Source organism: Chaetura pelagica, unplaced genomic scaffold, assembly GCF_000747805.2.
Source record: "Chaetura pelagica isolate M959 unplaced genomic scaffold, ChaPel_1.0 scaffold542, whole genome shotgun sequence".
Classification (NCBI taxonomy): domain Eukaryota; kingdom Metazoa; phylum Chordata; class Aves; order Apodiformes; family Apodidae; genus Chaetura; species Chaetura pelagica.
In genome coordinates, this window is record NW_009952493.1 from 284384 (window position 1) to 294248 (window position 9865).

The following is a 9865-nucleotide window of genomic DNA, read 5'->3' on the forward strand; positions in this document are numbered from 1 at the left end:
GCTGAAGAAACAGGAAGGGGCTGCAGGGGAGAATGTAAAAGCTTTAAATCCTGATACATGGAGATGATAATAGGGAAGGGGGCCCAGATATTGAAGTAACAGGGACTTTCCTAACTCAGAGGTGGAGATAAAGGCAAGAGTCTCAAATTCCTGAGTTAAGAAGTGGCTTTTCTTGGTATGTATGGTTCTCAGTTACCTAACTTTTTTTATCCAGTAAGGATTTGCATCAGTCAGGTCTTAAATACCGGCTTGAATGCTTTGGAGCTTTGACCTTCACTCATACTGCAGTTCTTTAATTCAAATCAAATGACATTTTTATTTCCTTGCAGTAGTAGAAAATGAGATCCAGGCGAGGATAGACAGTATCTTCAGCAACTTAGAGCGTCTGGAAATCCTGTCCAGCAAAGAGCCTCCCAATAAGCGACAGAATGCTAAGCTGTAAGTTCACCTTTTTTTGCTCTGATAGTACATTCTTTGTAACTATTTTCATTCATTGAAGCCATTTTGATTTGAGTGAAATCTTTAGTGTTTGTGTAACTGAAGCCTGTGCTCTGCAGTAGCAAAATTGAGGCACAGAGGCAAAATCACATCCCTGCATGTAGTCCCAAAATGCCTTTGTAGATCCAAGCTTAGGGGTGGATTTCATGACACTGGAGTTCCAGACATCATTTGGTTTAGCCCAATGGAGCAATGGAGTTGTCTCCTGTATTGTACAATATGTAAACATTAGAAAGAAGTTCTTTGCTGTGAGGGTGGTGAGACCCTGGCCCAGGTTGCCCAGGGAAGCTGTGGCTGCCCCATCCCTGGCAGTGTTGAAGGGCAGGTTGGATGGGGCTTGGAGCAACCTGGTCTGGTGGGAGGTGTCCTTGCCCATGTAGAGGGGTTGGCATAAGATGGTCCCTTCCAATGCAAACCATTCTATGATTCTGTGATTGCCTACTGAGTTTTAAACTCCTTTGAAAACTCAAACTTAAGAACATGGTGCCAATTAATGAAACTCGAAAGCTTAATCATTTAAGGGTCATGAAATAGAAACTGTCCAAATCCTGTTTCCAAATCTGTGCTAAATGAGGAATATTGTTAGAATTCCTAAAGAGACTGGTTGTGGGAGTGTCCAAGACAGCTCAAGAATTTTGCTTCACATTCTGTTGTTAGCCTCTAGTTAAATAATCACCTGTGTAGTGGGAAAATGAGGTACAGAAGATCTAAATCTGGAATTTAAGACTAACATTGAATGTCCTTTATCTTCTAGGGAAGTAGAAGCTGTCTTTCTTTATTATTTGTTGCTGCTAATTTAGACAAGAAGGACATGGAGGTGCTGGAGTGTGTCCACAGAAGAATAGCCAAGCTGGTGTAGGATCTAGAGAACAAGTCCTATAAGGCTGAGGGAACTGGGATTGTTTAGTTGGAGAAGAGGCTGAGGGGAGACCTTACTGCCTTCTACCTGAAAGGAGGTTGTGGGGAAGGGGGGGAGTTCGCCTCTTCTCCAAAGTGGAAAACGACAGGCCCAGAGCAAACGGCCTGAAGCTGGGCAAGGGGAGGTTCAGACTGGATGTTGGGAAGAATTTCTGTGCCCAAAGAGTGGTCAGGCCCTGGAAGGGGCTGCCCAGGGAGGGGCTGGAGTCACCATCCCTGGAGGACTTCCAGAAACGTGTGCATGTGGCACTTCAGGACGTGCTCCAGGGAGCATGGGGGGTTTTCTGTGTTGATGTTGGACTCAGTAATCTTAGAGGTCTTTTCCAACCATGCTGATACTGTGAATCTGTAAACGTTCATATAAAAAACACCAGAAAGGAATGGTAATTTATCCCTGGGAATGTCTTCCTGTTGTTGATCCTTCCTAGACGAGTTGACCAGCTGAAGTACGATGCTCAGCACCTGCAGACAGCTCTGAGGAACTTCCAGCATCGCCGCTACGTGCGGGAGCAGCAGGAGCGGCAGCGGGAAGAGCTGCTTGCACGAACATTCACCACCAATGTAAATACCCTTTAATTTTGGATCTCTGTGTTATAGAAGCTGCAGCCTTTCAGGGAAGTTTCAAGAAAGATGTAGGCATGACTCTGTTTGCTGCTGTGAGATGTAAACAGTATAAAGATAGAAAAGAATAACAATATGTGTTGAAAAAGTACAACTGTCTCATGAGGAGAAGTTGGTCTGTCAAGAGGGAGTAGTAAAAGATGCTAGAAACTGCTGCTTCTATTTTACTCGGTGCAGTTCTACCTGATTTTATATAGCAGTTTCAAAAGTGTCAGTGAGGTGGGTACCAAAGTACACATTTTACTTGGATTTGTGTCAAATGTCTGTCAAATCCTGAGATTTGTAAAATGTCTGGCTTGCAGACACCCTGTCAGTAGATATCAGCAAGCTTTAATTTGTCCAAATATAAATCGCACAACTGGGGAAATAAGCAACCCTTGCTTTTCACCTGGGAGTGGTTCAAAAGTTTTAATGACAAGAATATCTTTCCACCTGTTCTTGTTAATTTTCAGCTCCTCCACTGGGAAGTCCACCCCATTGCAAATTCCTAGAGGAATTATTGCTCTGAATAGTTTGCTTTCAGATTTCATTTTTCTGTTACTCAAAAGGTAGCATTTTTTTTATTTCTTGAGGGTTTTTTGTTTCTTTGTTTTTGTTTGCCATTTTTTGTATGGTTGGGGTTTTTTTTGTTGTTTTGGTTTTGTTTGGTTGGGGTTTTTTTTCGGTTTTGTTGGTGTTTTTTTTGGTAGAGACATCCTAAACAAATCACTCTTCCATACACAACAGCTCTTGAAAGCTGTAGCAGTTCTCAACAATTTGCTTAATTCAAAGATAAGTGTGGTCCTTACCTTTAAAGCCTTTCCTTGTACCATTTTGGAGGAAACCCCTCACACCAAATAAAAAATATGATGCCATCTAGTCCACTTGTGAGGAGGGTCAAAAATCTGTATTAAATACCCCCTGCAAGCTCCTTCTGGAGAAAATGGAGTCCCTTCTGCTTGGAAGTTTTAATTAATATCTGAAATAGAGGCTATTCAGATGCTTCTGCTCTGCAGACTCACCTAAGACCACCTTTGTTTCACCCTTAGTGCTTCAGCTGTGATCAAAGAGATGTCTGTGCTCTCATGGCTTCTTCATCCAGTAACTGCCCCTGCAGCTGCCAACAGCTCTGTCCTTTGCTCCTCAGCCTGTCACAGTGAGCAGAACACCCAACACAGCACCCAACTCTGGATCCTACATATTGTTCCTGTGTTAACTGTTTTGTTGGGTTTTTTTCACAATAATCACCAGAGTCTCCCCAGAGCAAGGCTGGTGTTGTTACACACCTGTAATCTGCAGCTGACACACGCGGGGCATGAACCACTTTCTGCTCTAAACACCAGTTCTGTGTTGTAGTAACTCTTGCCATTGTGGGGCCATGGGAGCAGGTGACCCAGCGTGTCCACACTTATCTTTATGAACAAAGCACTGAGAGTGATGAGCTGTTACCATGACTCTTTTGGTGGAATGGTGTCCAGAGAAGATTAACCTGGCAGCCTCTGAAAGACACAAGTGATCTGCATCCTTTGACCTCTTGTACAAACCCAGTTACAGAATTCTATCCAGTTATTTCCATGTCAAGATTCCCAGTTTCTAATTGAGCTAATTGTCACTGTTTGACTCAGGATCAACAACAATGCTCTCGATCCCCTCCCACCCTGGTAGGGAAGGAGAGAGAGAAAAAGAGAGAGACTTGGCTGGATTGAAAACTAAACTACACAGCTTTAATTAAACACTAATGATATAAGAAAATAGATACAATTACATACAAATATGTTCAGGTATGTGCAAAAGCCTCTCGCCTCCCCCCACCCCCAGCAACTCCCACAGCATCTCCTGAGCTGGGAACAGTCCCAAAGAATTCCAGAGCTGCTGGAGAAAAGCAGAGAGTGATGAGGGCCAGGAGAGCTGGAGCCTGGGGATCCACGGTGAGGGATGGACGGAGTCCTCCCCAGACGCCAGTCATGGACAGAAGAGAAGGGAAGAAGAAGCAGGAAGGAAGTTGTCTTCTGTGATCTCTGACCTTCCTCTGAGCTTACGTAGCTCCATGGAATGGAATATCTCTGGCCAGTTTTGCTGTCTGTCTAACTCAGCCGCTTACAGGGGGGTCGTAGATCTCCCCGTAGTGTCTGAGCCGGCAGAGTGAAGGTGCCACCTTGCCCCAGCAGTTAGAAACACGTGCCAGTGTTATCAGCCTTAATTGGAATGCTCTACTACTAGTTAAAAGAAATCTTACTGAAGGAAGAATAATCAGTAAAAGGAAAATTGGCTTCATCCTGGCTCAAACCAGGACACTAATGCAGCTTTTCTAGAACAATGTTAGTTTTCTATTTGTATGAGGCCTGGGTGGCAAGTGAGTCAGGCCCTCAGTGAACTCAGTTCACATCTCCTTGCCCTCACCACCAGAAATTTGTATCTTGTAAGCAGGAGTTTCTAGAGTGTTGTGTCCTGGACACTGTGTTTTGCCAGACTTTTGTCACTTACGAACATGGTATTAAATCTTTCAAAAGCTGCAGTGATGCAACTCAGAATGATGCATCACTTGCAGTGATGAATTACTCCTTGTTAAACATCTGTTAGTTTTGTTATTCTCTCTTGCAATATCCTTTCCTGCCCATGTCATAAACTGAGATTATTAAAAACTGTCCGCTTGTAATCTGGCATTTTCTCCTCCAAGATCTCATTGCAGTTGAGCAGCTGATCAGCTTTGCCTTTGGGCTTCCTTCCTGTGGGCTTCTCTAAATGACTTTTTTTCATTCAAATTTAGTTATATTTATATCCTTGTGAAAAAAACCCATTTCAAACATAATCTTTCAAGTCCTGTCAAGATTTGTTTCTGCATGTTCTTGTTCTGGTTCTGTCTGTGTTGGGCAGTGTCATGAGCAGGTAACCAAGACCCTGCCTTTCCCCCACAGGACTCTGACACCACCATCCCGATCGACGAAACTTTGCAGTTTAACGAATCCCTCCAGAATGCCCATCGTGGCATGGATGATCTTATTGGCAGTGGGACCAACATCCTGCAGGGCCTGAGGGACCAGAGAGTGACATTAAAGGTGGGGGCATAATTTTTTACCAAGAAGACCCCACATTTTTTTTTGGCATTGATGGTGACTAAGCTACGTAAATAAATATGTGGGTCTGTTTCAGTTCACTGCTTCACCCTGAGCACGCTGGGAAAGGCCTATAAACCTGACATCTTTACATTTTATCATCTTGCTAGGAACATCTTTAAGCTCTTTTGTGGCTGGATGGCCTAGCACCTTCACCTGCACAGTAGTTGCTATCTGGAATGCTCAATGTTATGTTTTGTTCCATTATGCTTGGTTGGTTTGTTTATTTCTTTGGAGGTTTTTGTTCAAGTGGAGCATGGGAAATAATGGCTGGTTGGAAGACAGGTGTTGATTCAGATGAACAACACTCAGAGCAATCACAAGGCTGGAATAAAGTACTTGTGCCTACAGTTAGTAATCAGGGTAATAGTGTCTCAGATCTAATGCACCTCAGGAATATTCTCTCCCTGGATACTGCTAATGACAGCTGTGTTTCTTCATGTCCCTTAGTAGCAACTATTTGTCTTTTAAAAACCATTCAGACTGGTGTTAAATTTTGATAACTACCTTAAAGGTACAGAAGATTTTTAAAGAAAAATTGTGTGATGGGAAAAAACTGGATTTCTGCAAAATGTGAGGGAATCCCTTTTGCTGTTGCATCCATCTTCTGATTGGGATGACTAATGTCTGCTTAGTTTTGGGAGGTATCTGCCAGAGGACTGAGGCATTTTTGACCCTGCATTTGATCAGGTGAATCACAGCTCAAGGCCTGTGGATTGCAGAGGAGGTTTCACTGCCTCTAGAGGCAGTCATGGCACACTCACAGGGGTCTCACGCTTGTGGTCCACAGGCGTTTTGCTGGAGCAACTCCTAGTACCATGGTACCTCTTCCTAGGATTACCAGAACTAGTGTCTTCACTGGACAGAGTTGCAAGGCTCTTATTTTAATCCTTATGTCTCTTGCAGTTCACAAGCCAGGTCCTTCCTATCCCCATCACAAAGGTCCAGGCTAGCTGGTATTTCCAAAGCACTGGTCAGGACCACCATTGGGTACAGGGGTAGAGGATGTTTGTCCTGTGTTCAGCACTGGAGAGCCTTGGTGGCTGATCATGTTGGTTTGGAGCATCCAGTCATTCAAATGCCTGAGTGAACCTGTGCTTCACACAAGGAGCTGAGCTGGAAATCACTGATTCAAGGTAGTCTCTGAAGCACTTGGTTTCTGGAGGGTTCCTGAGAAGGAAGTGCAAACATGACGGATGAGGAGAACTTAACCATGTACAAATGCGATATAGAAACACTGCTGCCTGAGAGAGACTGGGAGGAAATACTGTTTCTTGCTGGTGACAGCATTCTTGTCTTGATTCTTTCACTAGTTAGATTGCAATCAATTGCCTGGATTCCTGTCAGATCATGATGGGCTGCATCATCTTCCCATCATCATGGGATTTGCAAATGTAGGCATGCCTGGCCTCAGCTGCCAGTGGGTGGCCAGTCAAGGATCCTTCAGGTCAGAACTGTAATAGTAAAGTTGTTGGAGGGTCTCTGCCCACTGCTGCTGATAGCCTCTTCTTTTGGGCCCTTCATGTTCATTAGTTTTCAGGAGATATTTATTCTCACTAGTGGATCTGTTTATGTTCCTTTCCTCTAAGCTTTTCTTACACTATCAAAGGCTTTGTTGCCCATTTACCAATCTGGCAGAAGCAGCTAGCATAGATAGAGCTTGCCAAGACAAATGGGCTAGTTCGCAACATGTTAATCTAGGTTTCTTCTTGGATGTTGGATGCAAACAGACAAATGTGAACCAAGTCTTCTCAAACTGCCACAAGGCTTTAATTGTTCTAGTTGTTCCACTGTTCACGGACAGCAAGAATTGAACAGTCTTCAATTTTTTATTGTTTGCTTTAATTTTAAGGCTTCATTTTTATTTTTTTTTGTTTCTCTTTTCCAAGCAAGGTTTTGTTTTGTTCTGAAGTGAAAAGATTGTTCCAGGGACAGGAAAAATGCTGAACTTGAGAGCACAGGATCAAGGGATTTAATGTGAGCTGTATGAGATAAAGGTGAAAAATGTGCTGGTGTTTTATTAGCAGAGACATAAAGTGATTTCAGCAAAGGGCCTGAATACCTACCCAGCCTTCTACAGAAGAAACTAGTTACCTAATTTGGTCTTGCAAATCAGTCCTCAGAGAGCTTTTCTGATCTTAAGTCAAGTTGCTACTCAGCTCCCAAATTTCACCTTTTTATTTTTTTGGTACCAAAGATCTGGTGGACTGAGACAACAGGAACTAGAGAGTTTTCCTTTTAAAGCATGGTAGTAGAGCATTGTGGTGGGAATCTTGACCTTGCTCAGACAAGAAATAACTTTAGTCTTGCTACTTTCTGAGGCAGGGTGTTCTGTGAAGGACTTGCACCCAGAAGTCAGTTTGAGAGGACAGGTCCACTCTTACCACCAGGATGTAACTGGGCTGCTCTCCAGCAGTGCCCACCTTGGTGCACTCGTAGGTAGGATGGGGGCTGGTCCTGGCCAGAGCCTGACCATGTGCTGGGAGCTGAGATGCTTGGGGCAGGACCTCTGCCTGCCCATCACTCTGCTACCCATTTGTCTAGCTTCTCCAGAAGGGTCCTTCTCACCTGCCTGTACCACCGTCACTGCACCTATGAGTTCTCTCCCTCCTTCCCTTCCAGCTCTAACCTGTGCCCAGAGTTCACCTACCTGCCCATATTTCAGTTTCCTTTGTTGCCCTCAAGTACAGTAGGAGTTCATGCCATACAGCCCAAGTGACTCCTCAAGCTCAGTTCCTGGTACCTCCAGTCTGCAGCTCACCCTGTTCATCTGTGATGTCCTTCCTGCTCATGTGGGAACTGGTGGGATCCACATTCTTAATCATATCAACTGCTTCAGCAGTGAAACAAAGCTGAGGTGTGAGCCTTCCTGCAGTGGGGGACTGTGTAGCCGGGTCTGCAGGGACAGGACAAGGGGTGGTGGTTTCAAACTGAAGGACAGTAGGTTCAGGCATGTTGAAGGAAGAAATTTTTTTACAGTGAGGATGGTAAGACACTGGCCCAGGTTGCCCAGAGAGGTGGTACATTCCCCATCCCTGGGACCATTCAAAGTCAGGTTGGATGGGGCTCTGAGCATCCTGACAGAGTTGAAGGTGTCCCTGCTCACTGCAGGGGGGTTGAACTGGATAACTTTAAAAATCATAGCATGATAATATACTGAATTGGAAGGGACCATCGAGTCCAACTACTGTCTCTGTGCAGGGCACCCCAAGAATCACCCCATGTGCCTGAGAGCATCATCCAAAGGCTTCTTGAACTCAGGCAGGCTTGGTGCTGTGACCACTGCCCTGGGGAGCTGGTTTCAGTGCTCAACCACCCTCTGGATGAAAAATTTCCCCTGCTTCAGCTTCCTGCCATTTCCCCCAGTCCTGTCACTGGTCAAAGGAGTGAAGAGATCAGGACCTGCCCCATTTCTTCCACTCCTGAGGAACCACAGACTGCCATGAGGTGACCCCTCAGCCTCCTCTTCTCCAGTCTGAACAATCCCAGTGACCTCAGCCACTCCTCTTAAGTCATCCCTTCCAGACCCTTCCCCTTCTTCTCTCTCCTTTGGACACTCTCCAATACCTTGATGTCCTTCTTATATTGTGGTGCCCAAACCTGCAGGCAGTGCCCAAGGTGAGGCTGCACCAGAGCAGAGCAGGACAATCTCCTCCCAAGAGACCTTAAAGGTTCCCTTCCAACCCAAACCATTCTATGATTCAGTGCTTTTCTTCAGAAGGGTTTCTTGAAATTACATTAACACCTTTTCATTGCACTTTACCATGAGCATTACAAGCTTCTGGACCTTCTTTCCAATTTCTTGTTGGTGCAAACTGTTCTTCAACAGGAGAGAAGTTCTGAAAGAAAGGTTCTCTGATCAAGAAGCTTCTAACTCTTGGTAGACTGTGTCTGGAAAAGGACCAGAAAAACTCTCAGTGCCTCTGGGGAGGTTGCATTTTCTCTGATGCTCTTTATGATGTCATTGGCCAGACAGATTGTTTTGTATGTTTAACCACATTCCTGTTCATGTGTGTCAATTAATTAGTCGCAACATCAAGTTAATTACAGAGTCCTGTGACCATCTCCTCCTGCATTGTAGGAACTATTGCCTGATACCAAGTTCCATCGATAAGAATTCATCACTTGCAATCCATGATGAAATATCCTTAGACTGTGGAATAAGAAGTGTTGGACCATGAGGTTAATTGTTTCTTTGCTGTTGTTGTATTCTTAGGGTACTCACAAGAAGATCCTGGATGTTGCCAACATGTTGGGCTTGTCCAACACAGTCATGCGGCTGATTGAGAAGCGAGCCTTTCAAGATAAATACTTCATGATTGGGGGGATGATTTTGACTTGTGTGATTATGTTTCTCGTCGTGCAGTACCTGACATGAGTTACCGAACTTCTGCTGGGGGAGATGGTCTTTTGGAGCAAGATGGACTGGACTGTCCTCCAAAGTGTCCTTTCCTCCGAGTGCTGCTTTGGACGAACCCCTCCTGGCAACTTCAGAGTTTACAAATCACACTTGGACACACTGTGATGTGGAAAACACATCAGTGTCTGTGGACACTGTAGAGAAAGACCCTATAATAATACCCTGAGCCTTTACTGCTCTCATCTTGTTGTCTGCAAGTTTAAGAATCTGGTTAAATATGAAGCAGAAGTGAAAATTTTGCCCGCCTGTATTGCAAGGTAGGAGTGTCCTTTTGGGTAGACAGGGGTAAGAGGATGCAAAGGCAGAGCCCAAGATG

The 9865-nt window shown here is 44.6% G+C and overlaps 1 protein-coding gene across 1 annotated transcript in view; it reads left to right on the plus strand.

Annotated features, from left to right (window-relative positions):
• The window catches only part of GOSR2 (golgi SNAP receptor complex member 2), a 13371-nt gene extending 3818 nt beyond the window's left edge, over positions 1–9553 (plus strand). The window contains exons 2-5 of the mRNA XM_010008873.1: positions 330–438; positions 1845–1977; positions 4932–5072; positions 9346–9553. Coding sequence (XP_010007175.1) covers positions 330–438; positions 1845–1977; positions 4932–5072; positions 9346–9507 — 545 coding nt within the window. The 3' untranslated portion in view covers positions 9508–9553. The remainder of the gene's footprint in view (positions 1–329; positions 439–1844; positions 1978–4931; positions 5073–9345) is intronic.
• Positions 9554–9865: the final 312 nt, after the last annotated feature.